Raw genomic sequence first — 20,337 nt, 5'->3', positions numbered from 1 at the left:
TGGACAGAAATGGAGTTAGAAGGAAATGCAATAAGTGGTGAACATAGTTGAGCATGGATTAACATCTTGTAAATATAAACACGATATATTTTCTATAAGACATTTTTTTTTTCAAAAATCCAACTTACAATTCTGTGGTTTCAATATTTTTAGCTGTCCCTTCAATTGTATTACAATAAGCAGAAGCAAACCTGGTGATGATTTGCAGGAGTAACTGGCCCTACAATGATCAACAAAACATATTTGAAGACAGAAAATGCTTCATATACAAAGATATGCACGATTACATACAGACATACATACATATGAAATAGAGGTAAACATACAATCTGATTTTAATTCATACTTTAGCCTTTCAACCCCTGGTACAAAGCTACCCAGCTCCACTTTCTCCTCCCAAATAATTCCACTTTGTCTTGGAAGCTTTTGCCCCTTTCCTTTTTCCCTTTATTCTTTTATATCTTGCAGGGTACATGACAACTTCACTAGTGTTGGTGACACGAAAAAAGCACCCAATACACACTGTAAAGTAGTTGGTGTTAGGAGGGGCATCCACTTATGCCAAAGACGACACTGGAGCTTGACGCAGTCCTGCAACTTGCTGGTTTCTGTCAAACCGTCCAACCCATGCCAGCATGGAAAAACGGACGTTAAATGATGATGAATAGACTGGAGCCTGGTGCAGCCTTCTGGCTTCCCAGAACCCCGGTCGAACCGTCCAACCCATGCTAGCATGGAGAACGGACGTTAAACGACGATGATGATGATGATGACATTGCACTGGCTTCTGTGCTGGTGGCACGTAAAAAGCACCCACTACACTCACGGAGTGGTTGCGTTAGAAAGGGTATCTAGCTGTAGAAATGCTGCCAGATCAGACTGGAGCCTGATGCAGCCTCCTGGCTTCCCAGACCCCAGTCAAACCCATGCTAGCATGGAAAACGGACGTTAAACGATGATGATGATGATGATGATTACACAATCTTAAAAATAATGATTTCTAACTATACATCCTTCAGTTGAGGGGTCTCATCCTACAAGATATTTCACCATCTCACTGGTGCCAGTGCCAAAAGCATTCAGTACCTTCTGTACAATGATTGGTGCTAGGGAGGGCATCCAGTCATAGAAACTACATCAAAGCAGACATTGGAGTTTATTGCAGTCTTGTGGCTCACCAGCTCTTGTCAAACCATCCAACCCATGCCGGGATGAAAAATGAATAATGGTGTACAAGGACAAAGTTTATGTGGAGTCAATTACATCAATTCCAATATCTGCTTTGTCTTTTATTTAATCTAAGCACCTTCTACTGTAGCCCCTGTGCCACCAAAGTCTTGTGAGTGAATTTGACAGACAGAAACTGTGTGGAAGCTTGTCATGTGTATGCATGTACAGTGTGTCCCCACCACACCACTTGACAACTGGTGTTGGTTTGTTTATGTCCCCATATATTAGTGATTCAGCAAAAGAGACCAGCAGAATATGTACCAGATTTAAAAATCAAGTATAGGGTGGGAGGGGTCAAACCCTTCCACTAAAACCCTTCGATAGAGATATTGAATGAAGTGATATTTTCATAAAGAATTTCAAGTCCCTTACTTTATCTTCCACTGGTTCTCCGAATGAATTCAATAAACTCTGGAACTGAGCAATTAGGACATTAACCCTGGTTTTCAATTCTGGTAAGCAATCTCGGATATGGTGCATAAGTAACTAGAAAAGAATTAATAAGCATTAGAAAAAAAGTCACATTGCAAATCTTGTCTACAAATCAGGTTAGTTTAATATAAAGGGAAAGTTTACGAAAATAAACAAAAGACGAAGGCAGGTGGTGTACAAACAAACAGATGTATTAGTATAGCGCTCAGGAATAGAAAAAGTCTTTTACGTTTCGAGCCTACGCTCTTCTACAGAAAGATACACAGAAAAAAACAAGGAGAGAAAAAAAAATGTGTGTAGTAGCTAACGATCTATGATGGCGTCTGTTTAATATAACATCTCCATAAATCAGTGCAGTCTATAGTGTTGTCACTCATTATTAGACAGTTTAGTTCAAAATGTGCACAAAATAAGAGCGAGTGGTTGGAATAGATGATTGAATTTTTCCTAAAGTCAAAGAGTTATTTAGTGGATAGCTTGGGTTCTGAAATCGTAAATGCAAAGACCGTTTCAGTTTGCTTGGTTATGTGGGAAGATTCCCACCAACCATGCCAGCAGAACCAACGCTTTTGGTGGCAAAACCAGGAGTGACAGCACCAAAGTGGGTAACCAAAAATGATCTAATACCAGACATTCATCAATAATCTACTGATACTGACTGGAGACTTTGTGCCCCTCACTAGTAATTCTATGTTATGGAAAATAAAAGAGTTGATGAAATCACATGACAATTTCTACAAGATTTTCAGATTCTATTTCTTTGTGGCAAATATAATACACACAAAAATTAAATTTACATGGTTGTAATTCATTCTGCTAAGAATCTTAAAATGCACAGTATGCAGTGTAGTCTATATATATATATATATATATATATATATATATATATATATATATATATATATATATATCACCATGATCACTGTGACTGACCAGGTGTTGCTACAAATCGCTGGTTACAATGCACTTTGCATTGTTTTAGCCTTCAAATGACGCCACCCTGCTGGCTAAGCGAGCAGGCCAACAAAAGAAAGAGTGAGAGAAAGTTGTAGTAAAAAAGTACAGCAGGGATCGCCACCACCCACTACCAGAGCCTCATGGAGCTTTGGGTGTTTTCGCTCAATAGACACACACAAATGCCTGGTCTGGGAATCAAAACCGCAACCCTACAACCGCAAGTCCACTGCCCTAACCACTGGGCCATTGCGCCTCCTATATATATATATATATATATGTGTATGTATGTATATTTAGATTGATAGATATATAGACAGACAGACAAATAGAGAGATAGATATGAATAAACAGATAATAGGCAGGCAGAGAGATGACTTCAGTCAGATTAGCAGACTATCTACTGACTGTTTGTTATTAATACATGAAAGACAAAAAGGAAAGTTGTTAACTTACTCTGTTGAGGGTCTTTGCAAGATGCATAGAACCATTTCGGTTGGCTATTGAGGGATATTTCCGTTGGAGAAAGGAAGCTTCATCACGAAGACAATCTGCCATATTCTGAAATTAAAATAAGAAAAAAATTTTTTATAGAAAAATGCGTAAAAACAATGTTGTATATTAATATGTGGTGGTAATAATGAACCAATATTGAATGTATGTGTGTGTGTTAATGCATGTGTATGCGTTTCGTAAAATTAGCCATTATTTTCACAACAGCAAATGAAATAAAGCATAGCAAAAGATTTCTCTGGAACAGGGTCCCCCGATCCCTTATCTGGTGGGCAATGAGGAAACTAGGGATAGATGAATGGTTAGTGAGAGCTGTGCGGGCCATGTACAGGGACGCCGCTAGTAGGGTGAGGGTTGGAAATGTGTACAGTGAAGAATTCCGGGTAGAGGTAGGAGTCCACCAAGGCTCAGTACTCAGCCCCCTCCTATTTATCATAGTCCTCCAGGCAATAACGAAGTGGTGAAGCACGACCTTCGAACTTTAGGTCTCACTGAGGAAATGACTGGAGACCGAGACCTCTGGAAGTGTGCTGTGCGCGAGAAGACCCGGCAGGACAAGTGAGTCCATAACCCGTGGCCTTCTACATGGGATGGAGCCAGCCTACGTATGCATACCTTCCCTTCTTGGGACACAAAACTCTACTTGTGAAGACGTGATGAGGCAAGTGAGGATCAGAATCGAAATCGATCAATGGAAATTGCGGATGTGCTACCAGTGCCGGTGGCATGTCAAAACTCTGCTTGTGAAGACCCGTTGAGGCAAGTGACGATCAGAATCGAAATCGATCAATGGAAATTGCAGATGTGTTACCAGTGCCAGTGGCATGTAAGAGAACTTTCCGTTTCGTGTCCGTTGCCAGCCTCGCCTGGCCCTCGTGCCGGTGGCACATAAAAAGCACCATACGTTCGTGGCCGTTTGCCAGCTCTGTCTGGCACCAGTGCAGGTGGCACGTAAAAAGCACCCACTACACTCACGGAGTGGTTGGCGTTAGGAAGGGCATCCAGCCGTAGAAACACTGCCAGATTTGACTGGGCCTGATGAAGCCTTCTGGCTTCACAGACCCCAGTAGAACCGTCCAACCCATGCTAGCATGGAAAACGGACGCTAAACGATGATGATGATGATGATGATGATGGAGGCGCAATGGCCTAGTGGTTAGGGCAGTGGACTCGCGGTCGTAGGATCGCGGTTTCGATTCCCAGACCTAAAAAGCTCCATGAGGCTCCGGCAGGGGGTGGTGATCCCTGCTGTACTCTTTCACCACTCTTTCTCCCACTCTTTCTTCTGTTGGCCTGCTCGCTTAGCCAGTGGGGTGGCGTCATTCGAAGGCTAAAACAATGCGAACGCATTGTGACCAGCGATGTGTAACAACATCTGATGGTCTGGTCGGTCACGTGATCACGTGATATATATATATATATATACACTACAGTATGTAATTTACATGCATGAGTGCATATGAGCCATCCATATGCTCTATTTATGTGAGTATGTACTGCACAAGCATATATTCACTGTGAATGGTGCTTACAAATGTACATGTATGTATGTAAAACAGATGTTAAAGGATGATGGGTGGATGTGTGTGTGTATATCTATCATATAAATTCCGTTCTGTCTGTCTGCGTGTGTGTCTTCTAGGATCTCAGGCTTCCTCCATCCGATTGCGCTCAAATTTGATATGTATATACCAACGGTATCAGGGCGTGTATAAGTCTTGAAAAAAATTACAAAAATCGATTCCAGGTAAGAAAGCGATCGATAAAGCCGTTTTTGTCCTGCTTTTCTTCCATCAACCTGTACATAACTGCACCTTCAAGTTTTTGTTGTTTTTGTACTGCTTAAAGGCACGTTTCTTTCCTGCCAAGCTTACTGTTTAAACCATGTTTGTGTTCTTCCAGTCAACAGTCTTATCATTACTGGTACTTTAAACTCTTCGGTTGCATATTTGTGCGAATAAAATCGTTTTTCTTTGGAATAGAAAAAAAATCTATCTTTATTTCTTCTTTTGCTGGTGTCTCAAATTTAGGTTAAACCAGTTTTTCTGAAAGGGGAGGCCTATGGGACGGTCGGACAAGTTGTTCTGAGAAAATTGGTTTAAATGTTTGACAACTCAGCACTGTCCATTGGACGTGGGGGTGGCGTTTTGCTAGTATATATGTGTGTGTGTATATATATATAAAATATATACATATTATATATATATATATATATATATATTATATTATATTATATATGTAGAGATATGTGTATATGTGAATCATCATCATCGTTTAATATCCACTTTCCCTGCTGGCAGGGGTTGGATGGCTTGACTGAGTACAGGTGAGCCAGAGGCTGCACCAGGCTCAATTTGATCTGGATAAGTTTCTGCAGCTATGTGTGTGTTATGCACATGGTTGTATGTAGATGTTGTATATGACTGCATGTGTGGCATATGGCTGTATGTATGAAGATTGTCCTGAAATTTTAATGAAACTATTTTTTCATGAATGTTGCATATATGTATGCATGTATTAGTATGTATACATGATTGTGCCTATTTTTGTGTGTGTGTGTGTGTGTGTGTGTGTGTGTGTGTGTGTGTGTGTGTGTGTGTGTGTGTGTGTGTGTGTGTGGTGTGTGCATGCTTGCTCAAAATAGGGGGAGGTAATTAGGCCAGACAAACCAACCTTCTGATTATTGAGGTCTGCTTGACTCCTGTTCACCACACCAATAATACCAAGCTTAACAGGTATCACATGTCCACAGAGTACTTCCATAGCATCAGTACCAGCATCCATAAGGTCTAGTTTAGTAATAACAGCCAAAGTACGTCGACCTATGATGAATGAATTATAAAATGGGAAAAAAATTAACTGAGAATACAATTGATAATTTCATAATTTATTTCAGTATTTTGTCATAGAATTCTATTTACAGGCACAGAATCATACATTTTCCCCATCAAATTCACTGTAACTCTTAAGCATTTAAACCAGCCACATTTGGCTCAGATATTCTACCCATTTTATGCCCAAACTAACCATATCCCGCCTTTCACACCTACTCTACAATGTCAACTACAAGATAATGCATGATTAATTCAAAACAATGAGAGTTAATATGCTTTACAATTGATAGTATAATCCAAGTACTAAAGGGTTAAACATCTTTCAGTAAGTGTATGATGAAATATACTAAATTTGTTTTGTTACAAAGGATCTTTTCGGCTTGAACGGCAGTTTTTAACATAATTTCTAGGTAACTAAAAAATTTTAAACTTCGTATACTGGTAGAATGTGTTTATAAAACATCATTTTCTTTTGGCTTTATTGAGAAAATTCTATAGGTTGTAAGATATTTGTTGGTTTTTTTCTTCAATTTCTGCAATTTCAACCAATCACTGACGTCCATTGAGGTAAACAACATTCTGTGCCGTATGAATATGTCCCTCATTTAAGAAACAGATTGGGTTTATTTACATTTGTGAAGAAAAAAAGATACCCTTCCCCCCACCCCTAACCCTAAAATAGATTGAAATGCAATAGATCGAGAGTAGGGTCGTAATTATGGGTGACAATTTCATATGACACCGCTAGAAAAAATTGGCGTTCAAACCGAAAAGATCCATTACAAAACATACTTGTAAAATAGGGGTGAGTCTTTAATGCTAGCGAATACTGTAATTAAGATTTTGATGTAAATGACATTTAGACTTCATAAACACAAAATTGTTGGTTATAACCTTAGGTGTGATGTGTGTTGAGATTAAAACAGCAGAAAATGAAATCATTTACAGAAGCTAACATGAGAAGAAATGATTTACAGGTCCTTTGTAATTAGTTTGTAGAGTGGCTGTGTGGTAAGTAGCTTGCTAACCAACCACATGGTTCCAGGTTCAGTCCCACTGCGTGGCATCTTGGGCAAGTGTCTTCTGCTATAGCCCCGAGCCGACCAATGCCTTGTGAGTGGATTTGGTAGATGGAAACTGAAAGAAGCCTGTCGTATATATGTATATATGTGTGTGTGTGTTTGTGTGTCTGTCTCCCTAGCATTGCTTGACAACCGATGCTGGTGTGTTTACGTCCCCGTCACTTAGCGGTTCGGCAAAAGAGACGGATAGAATAAGTACTGGGCTTACAAAGAATAAGTCCCGGGGTCGATTTGCTCGACTAAAGGTGGTGCTCCAGCATGGCCACAGTCAAATGACTGAAATGACTGAAACAAGTAAAAGAGTAAAAAGTAAAAGCATTAGATACATAATTCAAGATGCATCATTCAGTCTGTTGCCTTCCTTTCTCTCTCAAACTGTTTGTTATACTCTCTGATATCATTTAATGAAAGGTTTTATAAAACCTTAGTAGAGCTTCAGTGACTGGTGGCATTTATCTTGTGTGTAAATCTACATAGTAGATATACAAATGTGTTAAATTTACCTATTTCTTTTTTCCTGTAGAGTGGAAAACTGGTGAACAGCCTTGATCAATTTACAACCCTTATTGAGGTGTCTACATCACTTGATCAATCCCAAAGAAACTAGTAGCAAGCTATAGTTATATACAGATCAAACCTAGTAGCTTAAGAGAAGTGGAGTTGGAAATTTGCATACCATTCATCATCATCATCATCATCATTTAACATCTGCTTTCCGTGCTAGCATGGGTTGGACGATTTGACTGAGGACTGGCGACCCAGATGGCTGCACCAGGCTCCAATCTTGATTTGGCAGAGTTTCTACAGTTGGATGCCCTTCCTAATGCCAACCACTCCAAGAGTGTAGTGGGTGCTTTTACGTGCCACCAGCACGAGGGTCGGTCAGGCGGTACTGGCAACAGCCATGCTCAAATGGTGTTTTTAATGTGCCACCTGCACAGAAGGCAGTCCAGCAGCACTGGCAATGACCTTGCTAGAATGTTTTTTCACGTGCCACTGGCACAAGTGCCAGTAAGGCGACGCTGGTAACAATCATCAGTGGCCTGTCAACAGGGAACTCAGTCCACACAGTGTCGAGATATGACATAATGTGTGTAAACCTACTAGGTAGAAATAACAAACTGGCACTCAAGAACACAACGCATTGCCTGGTCCAGGAATCGAAACCACAATCTCATGACCATTAGTCCAACACCCTAACACTAAGCCACACACTTCCACGTTAAAGTAAGAACCTAAAATATGTTGTAAAAACAAGGAAAGACACATCAGGTGATATAGTCCTATATAGATTTATCCTTTAGCATACAAACTGGCCATATCCAGCCAAAATATTCTCATATTAACATATTTGTATATCTACTATGTAGATTTACACACAAAATAAATGCCATCAGTTACTCAAGCTCTTCTAAGGATTTTTGCTCAAACTGGCCAGATTTGGCCTCTCACACTTACAATATTATTCTAAAAAATAACCATCAGGTCCTTGAAATCTCAAAGCTGCAAGATAATGCCTGACTAATTCAAATGAATGTAAATAAATAAGCATTACATTTGACCACGTAATCTGAATGCTAAAGGGTTAAATCAACTCGTATTTAACTGGTAGTGTATTTTATTGACTGTGAAAGTACAAAATGCAAGGTCAAACTTGTCGATATTTGAAGTTTAAGGAAAGGGGCTGCAAGGCAGTAATCCAGTGTTTTACCAATCTACTTCCCCTCAATTTACTCACTCACCCAAGACATCATCATCATCATCTTTTAATGTCCACATTTCCATGCTATCATGGGTTGGACGATTTGACTGAGGACTGGTGAACCAGATGGCTGCACCAGGCCCCAATCTTGATCTGGCAGAGTTTCTACAGCTGGATGCCCTTCCTAACGCCAACCACTCCAAGAGCTGAAGTGGGTGCTTTTATGTGCCACCAGCATGAGGGCCAGTCAGGGGGTACTGGCAACGGCCACGCCCAAATGGTCCTTTTTTTTTTTACGTGCCACCTGCACACTGGCACAAGTGCCAGTAAGGCAACGTTGGTAACGATCACGTTTGAATGGCACTTTTTACGTACCCCTGGCACGGATGCCAGTTAGCCGCTCTAGCAACAATCACGCTCGGATGGTGCTATTAGTGCTCCACAGGCACGGATGCCAGTCATCGAATTTGATTCTGATTTCACTTGCCTCAACAGGTCTTTGCAAGCAGTGTCCAATGAAGGGAAGGTTTGCATAGTTACATAAAATAAAGGCATCTCCCTTTGTAACACTTACCTTCAGGATCAACTTCCCGAGCAAGAGCCAAGGATTCAGAGGTAGCCATGTCGGTGTTAGCAGCAGTTACTGACAGAATTATCGAGTTGGGGTTGCTGATATACTTCATACACATCTCTTTAATCTGCATTTCAATATCCTCGGGTTGGTCTCCTACGGGTACTTTGGTAATGCCTGGCAAGTCAACCAGTGTTAAATTAACAACACTAGCAGAATAAATCCTTAAGTGAATGGCATCCTGTGAGATGCCCTGAAATGAAACAGAATATTTTTTAAACATTATTAATAATATTATTATAAATTGTCTTAAACACAGTGAAACAGTAAGAATCAAAATGCTGACTTAGTTTTATCCATTACTTGTTTCAGTTATTTGACTATGGCTATGCTGGGGCACCACTTTGAAGAGTTTTAGTTGGACAAATTGACCCCCGGAATTATTTTTTTAAAAGCCTAGTACATATTCTGTTGGTCTATTTTGCCGAACCACCAAGTTATGAGGACATAAACACACCAACACTGTTTGTCAAGCGATTATGGGGAGGGGGTGAAACACAGACAAGGACACACACACACTCAAATACATACACATATATATTCATCATCATCATTTAGCATCCATTGTCCATGCTAGCATGGGTTGGATGATGTGACCAAAGCTGGAAAGCTGGGGGGGGGAGGGATGCACCAGACCCCAGTAACACTGACCACTTCAGAGTGTGCTGGGTACTTTTACATGGCATCGCAGGGACACTTTTATATATATGTGTATATTGAGAGACCTCCTTCGGTCATGACTGACCATGGGATTGCACCTAGAAAGTTATCCTCCCAGGCACAAGTCCGGGCAAGGTTGTTTATGGAAGACCAGCAGTCGCCCATGCATACCGGCCTCCCCTCTCCACGCCACCAGTGTTATCCAAGGGAAAGGCAAAGGGGCCGATACAGCTTGGCACCTGTGATGTCGCAACTCATTTCTACAGCTGAGTGAACTGGAGCAACGTGAAATAAAATGTCTTGCTCAAGAACAGAAAATGCAGCCCGGTCGGCATTCGAACTTACAATCTCATAATCATAAGCTCAATGCTCTAACCACTGAGCCATGTACCTTCACTATGTGTATATTATGTGTATATATGAAACAGTTTCTTTCAGTTTCTGTTTACCAAATCCACTCTCAAAGCTTTGGTCAGCCTGAGGCTCTAGTAGAAGACACTTGCCTAAGTTACCAAGTAGTGTGATTGAACCCAGAACCATGTGGTTCGGAAGCAAGCTTCTGACAACAATGTCACACTGGCACCTATTTACATAACATATTATATATAATTAATACAATGTCATGTTTGAATGTGAATATGCAAATTACCATTCTGGTTCACGACAGGAGAACAACTCTAATAATCTTTATATATAAAAGAGAAGTTGTGTGTCTGTCTCCAACGATTTAGATTCCTAGCTACTCCTACATTTTGCAGTGCAGTGTAACCAAAAGCGGGTATCTTATAGTCGTGATTCATATCAAGCCCTTCTGGGTATTAGCGCGCGTCTACGATGATTCTATGATTTTAAAAATAATTTACCATCATTTTTTCCATTTTAATGCATTTTTTCACTAAGGGAAGTAACTCTCTAAAAATGTCTACGATGAGTCAACGATTTAAAAAAAAAATTACCATCATTTTTTTTCCATTTTTAATGCATTTTTTTGCTATCTTTTGGCTATAACTCTCTAAAAATGCTTATATAGTTATTTCCCTTACAAACCCGAGCAACGCCGGGTGATACTGCTAGTAATAAATAAACCTTTCTACTATAGGCACAAGAGCTGAAATGGGGGGGGGCTAATTGATTACATCAACTCTAGGACTCAACTGATACTTATTTTATTGACCACAAAAGGATGGAATGAAAAGTTGACTCAGAATGTAAAGTCATAAAAAATGCTTCTAAGCATTTTGTCCGGCACACTAATGATTCAGCCAGCTCGCTACTTCATAAATAATTAAAACTACAACAACAACAGCAAGAACATTAAGAATTTCTTAATTCTATAATTAGGATTTTGCAATTATATACAATATTACCGGTGCTTGACAACTGGTGTTGGTTTTTGTACATTCCTGCAACTTAGCAGTTCAACAAAGGAGACTGATACAATAAGTACCAAGCTTAAAACAAGATAAGTACTGGGATCAATTTATTTGACTAAAATTCTTCAAAGCAGTGCCCCAGCATGGTCAGTCTAATGATGGACACAAGTAAAAGATAAAATATTGGCTGTCTGGTAAGAAGCTTACTTCCCAACCACATGGTTCTGGGTTCAGTTCCACTGTGTAACACATTGGGCAAGTATCTTCTACTATAGCCTCAAGCCAACTAAAGCCTTATGAGTGGATTTGATAGATGGAAACTGAAAGAAGCCTGTCACATATATATATATATCATCATCATCATCGTTGAATGTCTGTTTTCCATGCTAGCATGGGTTGGACGGTTCGACCGGGGTCTGGGGAGCCAGGAAGCTGCACCAGCCTCCAGTCTGATCTGGCAGTGCATATATATATATATATATTTGTGTGTGTCTGTGTTGTCCCCCCCCCCCCACCATCACTTGACAACCAATGTTGGTGTGTTTATGCTCCCGTAACTTATGAGTTTGGTCAAAGAGACCAATAGAATAAGTACTAGGCTTACAGAAAATAAGTCCTGGGGTCGATTTCTTCTACTAAAGGCAGTGCTCCAGCATGGCCGCAGTCAAATGACTAACACAAGTAAAAGAATATATATGTGATTTGTTAACATTCCTGTAACTTAGCAGTTAAACAAAAGTGGTTGATAGAAAAAGCATCAGACTCAAAAATAAAGTATTGGGGTTGATATATTCAACTAAACCCTTCAAAGAACAGTTCAATAACTGAAACAAAAAAAGATTTTAAAATTCCTACAAAATAGGTGCAGGTATAGCTGTGTGGTAAATAGCTTGCTTACCAACCACATGGTTCCCAGTTCAGTATCACTGCGTGGCACCTTGCGCAAGTATCTTCTACTATAGTCTCAAGCTGACCAAAGCCTTGTGAGTGGATTTGGTAGACGGAAACTGAAACAAGCCTGCCGTATATATGTATAAATCTGTGTGTGTGTCCGTCCCTCCATCACCGCTTGACAACTGGTGTTGATGCGTTTACATTCCCATAACTTAGCAGTTCAGCAAAAGAGACTGATAGAATAAGTACTAAGCTTTAAAAAAGAATGTCCTGGGGTTGATTTGTTTGAATTCAACCCTTCAAGGCAGTGCTCCAGTGTGGCCACAGCCAAAGGACTGAAACAAGAAAAAGAATAAAAGAAAACAGACAAACGTGACTTGTGTGACCTCTATTTATTTTTTATTTTTTTGTCTTTCTGAAACACTAGAACAAATTGCATCAGAATGTCCTTACATGGGGTCTGATGAAACATCGAGATACAATTATGTAGTAAAGCTGATCTGGGGACACCTTAGTACTCAATTTCATCTTCTTCAAGAGAAAGCTTTATGATACTCGAATTAATCTCCACCAGGTTTAGAAAATGACAATGGGGAAAATACCGCAGAAACTCTCACACCTAGACAGACCATCAAAGAGTACATATGCTACGTATTGTTTTCCACAACAAAGATACAAATGAACTAATTATCAACATAATGACTATATATGTATAGACACACACACACACGCATATATATATATATATATGCATATATATATATATATATACATACACTCACATACATGTATATACATACCACACAAGTACATACACAAACACATACTCACACACACATACATATATACATACTCACATACACATACATACACATACATACACACACATCTATATACATACATACATATACACACACATTTATATATAATGTTGTGCAGAACAAGCTTGAATTAACATCAGCTTAGCCATTGAATTAAAAGCATTATGGTAGTTAAGGAATGCTATTATTCCATTTGTAATTAGTAAAATAGAAATGATAACCACTTTTGTAAAGATGTTGGTAGATTATCCTATAAGGATGGCGCTTTCCAGAAACAGTAATATTAGGGATCTGTAAACACTATTAGGGAATTCCTGTACAGTACATGCAGCCTCATTTATCACTGATCCGGGATGACACAGATTACGCTTAGCACAGATTCCTCTGTGATAACACAGTTTAGCAATCAGGTGAAGACTGCTTGTACCACAAATTCACGCCCCAGTGATCACCACCCACATTATTCAGCTACCCAGAATGTACTGGCTATGACTCATATTTACATGACTGTGCTGCAAAACTTACACACAAGCACCTACCAACATAGGACCAGCAAATAAGAAATATGAAGGTGCCTCATCTTATTTCTTTACTGCCCACAAGGGGCTACACACAGAGGAGACAAACAAGGACAGACAAACGGATTAAGTTGATTATATTGACCCCAGTGTGTAACTGGTACTTAATCTATCGACCCCGAAAGGATGAAGGGCAAAGTCGACCTCGGTGGAATTTGAACTCAGAACGTAACGGCAGACGAAATACCTATTTCTTTACTACCCACAAGGGGATAAACACAGAGAACAAACAAAGACAGACAAACGGATTAAGTCGATTATATCAACCCCAGTGCATAACTGGTACTTATTTAATTGACCCCGAAAGGATGAAAGACAAAGTCGACCTCAGTGGAATTTGAACTCAGAACGTAACGGCAGACGTTACCTGCATTGCCTTACTGGCACTTGTGTTGGTGGCACGTGAAAAAACATTTGAGCGAGGTCGTCGCCAGTGCCGCTGGACTGGCTCCTGTGCAGGTGGCACATAAAAAGCACCATTTGAGCATGGCCGTTGCCAGTACCGACTGACTAGCCCTCATGCCGGTGGCACATAAAAACACCCACTACACTCTCAGAATGGTTGGTGTTAAGAAGGGCATCCAGCTGTAGAAACTCTGCCAGATCAGACTGGAGTCTGGTGCAGCCATCTGGTTTGCCAGACCTCAGCCAAATTGTCCAACCCATGCTAGCATGGAAAGCAGACATTAAACGATGATGATGCATTGGAATGAACTAGTTCATGTCAAATTAAATCTGAGTAAACATCAATAATTCTTTTAATTAGACATATGACCGTGTTCTTCTGGTCAATTCTATTAGACACACAGATGTCACCATTCTGTATGATATAAGCAGAATTAACATCTGTCACTCACATCTTGTCTGGCATATATTTCTAATTGACTAAACTATGATTTATATGTATAAACTGCTCGTTATTAAAACCAATCAACTTATTCAATATTTGTTCCTCCATGCAGATATGATTTAATCAGGTCCTCAGTAAAGAATTTTTCAGTACGTTTCAGTTCTGTAGCATCTCATCTATTTAAGCCCAACATTTTCAGATACCATCTAACTCTTCTCTTCTAACAATTCCGTGATCCTTCCCCTACTGTTGGTACCTTCCACTAACTAACTACTGTACTTTCCAGTCAGGTTACATACATCACCTAACCTCATTTAAATGTCCACGTAAAAAACCATCCCCATTCACAACATATCTCCTGTGTGGAAGCCTCTGGTATTCTTGGTACCTGGACCATATCCCTGCTCATCACTACCGGGGTGGAGATGGCTGTCCGCAAGTGTGAACCCTGTGAGTTAGTGGGGGTGGGGCTGTTCCAGCACATCTCCCTTGCTGTCCTTTGGGGCAACACCTTTTTCATTTTAGCGAACAGGGTAACCAGTCCTAGGACTTGAAAGAATAATCTCTAAGGCTTGATGATGTTTTGGAGAAAGGAGAATTTGCTTTGACAGACGTAGCTGGAAATGCATAGAGGAGTTGGTTAGTGACACTTTGAACACCCCAACTCAGTCGAAATCACACTGGTTGTCCAGCAAAGATATATGCCACTCAGTCGACATACGAAGCTGGATGTCATGGACAGGAACTGTTAGTCACATGCTATCAAAGATAGAGATGAGCAGAGATGATCAAGGTGATATGAAACTAAATAAGCCTGATCCTACAACAACAACGAAGAATATTTGTCCTTATAATCTATTCTCCTCCATTTCAGCCTTATATATGCTATTCTATGTCTGTTTTACAATACTGCAACAGATTTATGATGGTTTGCAATACAAAAGTTCTTATATATATCACACTTTGCATATCTTCCATTTATTCCCAAATTATTTCTTCAATCTTCTCTAATTGTGTCTTACTAGACCTTCCTTGACTTACTTCTACTATATCATATGTTGGTTCCAGGTGAAATTTGAAATCAGACATCGTCAAAAAGCATAGACTACAATTGCCAGTGGCATGGAAAAAGCACCCAGTACACTACTAAGTGGTTGGCACTAGGAAGGGCATCCAGCCATAGAAACCATGCAACAACAGACAATTGGATTCTGGACAGCTTCCTGCTAGCCAGCTCTATGCTAAACCATCCAACCCATCATGCCAGCATGGAAAGCAGATGTTAAATGATGATGATGATGATATAATATGGTTACCAGAACACAGGCTGCCACACACTGCACTGACACAGATTCTGGCTGGGAGCAAATGTGGAAGAGGAAGACTGCCCAAAAACTGGTGCAGTACTCTCCATGGGGACATATGGGAACTGCAACTGACTTGGACCGATGCAAAAATGGGTGCAGCAGATCACACTCAGTGGATGCAACTGGTGACCCAATGTTCCATCAGAAACAGGAAGAACTAAAACTAAGACTTGAAATATTTGAAAGTTCGGTAAAGTTCACTAAGAAAAAAAAATTATGGAAGACTACCAAGAATGTTGTATATATATTATATATATATATACACAATTTAAAAATAGGGTAAAATCTTTATAAGAAATTATCAAATAGTTAGCGTGAAAAACCTCATAAGGGAAAAATTTATTAATTATTCCCTTTAAATATATTTATTTATATTAAGGGCATTACTAAATATAAATGCCTCATGCTAGGAGAGATTCTTAAAATTTTGATTTTAAGAGGCCCTCCTGGTGTGAGGCATTTATGTATAGTAATGCCCTTAATATAAATAAATAAATATAAATAAGTATATAGATATATGTAATCATCTTATCTTAAAGGAAAAGTGCAATATTATCCCAGTCGAAGTACAACCATTTCATCTCCACGTGACTCTTGGTAGTCTTCTGTAATTTTCTTTTCTTAGTAAAAATCATGCGGGTGTTTATATCAAAATTTACTGAAAGTTCTTCCAACTACACTCTTACATGATGTAAGTATGAAACCCAGATGAGAAATTATCAACTACAACAGAAGTGCAGACATGGCTGTGTGGTTAAGAAATTTGCTTTCCAGCTATGTTGTCTTGGGGTTCAGTCCCACTGTATGACACTCTGGGTAAGTGTCTTCTACTATCACCCAAAAGCTTGTGAATGGATCTGGTAGACAGAAATTTTAAAAAGTCCATTTGTGTGTATGTGTGCATGCATGCGCACGCACGTTTGTGTCTACTCTCAGCCAGACATCACATGATGATTGTAAATGAGCATCACTGTTATATAAGTGAGGTTGTTTGTTTCTAGTCTTCCATAAAAAAAAACATATCTAGCTAAGGGAAAATACCACCTTGCTCAGAAACAGGAGAGGGTTAGTGAGAGGAAGGGCATTCAGTTGTAGAAATCCTGCCTCATGTTACACTTATCAAAGATTGATCTGTGGTAACATGAGTCGACGATTAGAAGATTCTGTTTGTACTGCAAAAAGGTAGCCCATCAACATTGCTCAGCTATCCAGAATGCATTGCCAATTGCTTTTGTTTTCATTAACATACTGCAAGGATGTGCATTCTTAAAATGATATAGATGAGTATTCTCTATTGGGAAAGTTAGAGATGATCAACAAAAGATGACAGTGGAAGGTTTGTAGCTATTGGCCTTTGCTGTTTGGTGTCAATGAATCTACCATTCATTTCTTTGACAAAGTGCAGGGAGCTGATTCATTTACCATTGTTTTGTGGAGTTAAACACCAGTGATAAATGAGGATACATGTACTGTATATCTCTCTGTTACTTACACACACACACAGAGAAACAATTAGTATTGCTAAATAATATACTGGAATGGTTTGGAAAACTTTTTCACTTTTAATCGACACCCAAAACTGAGAAATGAGTTTACAAATAAAATACATTTAAATCTAGTTTAAATAATGAACAAAAGAAAGAAGTCATAAACATCCATAAACAAAGCTCTTTCAAATCTAAGATGAATGTACACATAGAGAGTAGAAAAGAAAATAATAGATACGATTCTAATAGGATCTGGGAATATCAGCTGACTCTAATTTGATAATCCATTGAGGCATGTATTATATTCATTTTCCAATTTGTTACAACATTTTAAACTTTCACATCGCATAGTTTTTTTTCTTTTTTACCAATAATAGACAGCATTATGTTTCAAAATAAACAAATTCTGATGGAATTTAGCAAGATGTCTCTTTTACTCTTTTACTTGTTTCAGTCATTTAACTGCAGCCATGCTGGGGCACAACCTTTAGTCGAGCAAATTGACCCCAGGACTTATTCTTTGTAAGCCTAGTACTTATTCTATCGGTCTCCTTTGCTGAACTGCTAAGTTACAGGGATGTAAACACACCAGCATCGGTTGTCAAGCGATGTTGGGGGGACAAACACAGACACCAAACACACACATACACACACATACATACAACAGGCTTTTTTCAGTTTCCGTCTACCAAATCCACTAACAAGGCTTTGGTCGGCCCGAAGCTATAGTAGAAGACACTTGCTCAAGTTGCCACACAGTGGGACTGAACCCGGGACTATGTGGTTGGTAAGCAAGCTACTTACCACACAGCCACTCCTGCGCCTATGTCTGTAAATAATGTGTGCATGTGTGTGTGTGTCTACATGGCCTAATGATCATGAGATTGTGGTTTCGATTCCCAGCCTGGGTGGTGCACCATGTTCCACAATCATTTTAGCAACTGTTGCATGGCACACTTGTGCACCTGTACAGGTAATGGTGATTTGATAGAGGGCAAGAGCTTATGGGGAACACAAACGTTTGATCATTATAAACAAACCGTTTATGCAGGTTGCTCAGCAAGAAATTGCAGAACCTTCATTTGCCTTCCATGCTGGCATGGGTTGAACAGTGTGGCTGGAGCCAAAAAGCGGGAGAACTGCACCAGGCTCCACTATCTGTTTTGGAATGGTTTATACACCTGGATGCTCTTCCTAACACTAACCACTTTACAGAGTGCACTGGATGCATTTTATGCGGCACCAACACTGGTGCTTTTTATGTGAAACCAACACCAGCAAGATTGCCAAGTAACTCGTAAGAAAATGATCCCTCAGCTGAGAAAGAGAGTGGTATTGAAGACTTTCTGCTGGTTGAGTCATATATATATACACACACACACTTGGAAAATCAAATTCGATGACTGGCATCCATGCTAGTGGAGCACTAAGAACATCATCCAAGCATGATTGTTACCAGTGTCACCTTACTGACACTTGTGCTGGTGGCACGTTAAAAAAACATTCGAGTGAGATCATTGCCAGTGCCACTGGACTGGCTCCTGTACAGGTGGCACGTAAAAAACACCATTTAAGCATGGCCATTGCCAGTACCGCCTGACTGGCCCTCGTGCCAGTGACATGTAAAAGCACCCACTACACTCTCGGAGTGGTTGGCGTTAGGAAGGACATCCAGCTGTAGAAACTCTGCCAGATCTGGGGGGGAAAACACAGAAACACAAACATACATACGCATATAGATATACATATGTACGACAGGCTTCTTTCAGTTTCCGTCTACCAAATCCACTCACAAGGCTTTGGTCGGCCCAAGGCTATTGTAGAAGACACTTGCCCAAGATGCCAGATCTGATTGGAGCCTGGTGCAGCCATCTGGTTTGCCAGTCCTCAGTCAAATCGTCCAACCCATGATAGCATGGAAAACTTTTTGCCAGTCCTCAGTCAAATCGTCAACCCTGATAGCATGGAAAAACGGAACATTAATGAGGAGAACTTTGAAAAACGGATAGTGTCAGTTGCATTAAATAAGAATATACATATATGTATACACATGCACATATGGGTACCGGACGTCACCAGTAGTGCAATTAATATGAAATATGTAAACAAACAAGGGAAAAACGAGTGAAATATGTAAACGAGAAAAAATGGAAAACAGGACATGTTTCTCCCAGTATTCACTATTCTCCTCTTGTTCTGGTCTAACGAACCCACCATGTTGGTTTCCGTTTGGTTCCTTGTATGTCTCCATTGTCATTTTTTTTGTTCCCAACTTTGACCCTCCATAAATCCTAAATTTTATTTTAGAATGGGAGCAACTGTCTTTGAAGACTCATAGTGTCACTGAATGCTCAAAATTAGTAGATAGACAGCCGACAACTGATGAAGGGTCTTCTCTCTGTTTACTTGTCCTGTTTTCCATTTTTTCACATTCACATATTTCATTCATTTGTTTACGTATTTCATGTTATTTGCACCGCTGGTGACATCCTGTACCCATGTATGCATGTGTGTATTAGTTGTAAATGTATTGTATTGTAATGTTGTGTGTATGTATTGTGTGTGTGTGTGTGGTGTGTGTGTGTTGTGTGTGGTGTATATTATTATATCTATATATATATTGTATGCAGTGCTTGAGAAAACCTGTGATTTCAGTTTTGATCTACCAAATCCACTCCAAGATTTGGGTGACCTGGTGCTATAGTAGAAGACACTTGTCCAAAGTGTCACACAGTAGGACTGAACCTGAAATAACCTGACTGGGAAGCAAAATTCTGAACCACACACCCTTGCCTGCACCTATACATAGTTTGTAAAGCAGGGAGAAAAAAACTAGGAGAGCAAAGAAAAGCAAGTGAATATGAGAAGGGTCAGAAATAAATGCAATTTTTATTTATATTAAGTTTTGACTCACACTTTGTATATACAA

The 20,337-nt window shown here is 39.7% G+C and overlaps 1 protein-coding gene across 4 annotated transcripts in view; it reads right to left on the bottom strand.

The window, feature by feature from the left end:
• The window catches only part of LOC115221341 (dynamin-1-like protein), a 162,579-nt gene that overhangs the window by 93,423 nt on the left and 48,819 nt on the right, over nt 1-20,337 (bottom strand). For all 4 annotated transcript variants that reach the window (XM_029791516.2, XM_029791518.2, XM_029791517.2 and 1 more), the window contains exons 4-8: nt 9,322-9,571; nt 5,803-5,951; nt 3,073-3,177; nt 1,603-1,716; nt 129-220 (exon numbers count right to left, since the gene is read on the bottom strand). In XM_029791516.2, the coding sequence (XP_029647376.1) occupies nt 129-220; nt 1,603-1,716; nt 3,073-3,177; nt 5,803-5,951; nt 9,322-9,571 (710 nt within the window). The remainder of the gene's footprint in view (nt 1-128; nt 221-1,602; nt 1,717-3,072; nt 3,178-5,802; nt 5,952-9,321; nt 9,572-20,337) is intronic.

This window comes from Octopus sinensis, linkage group LG18 (assembly GCF_006345805.1).
Source record: "Octopus sinensis linkage group LG18, ASM634580v1, whole genome shotgun sequence".
NCBI classification, from domain to species: Eukaryota; Metazoa; Mollusca; class Cephalopoda; order Octopoda; family Octopodidae; genus Octopus; species Octopus sinensis.
This window is presented reverse-complemented; position numbering and strand designations above follow the sequence as displayed.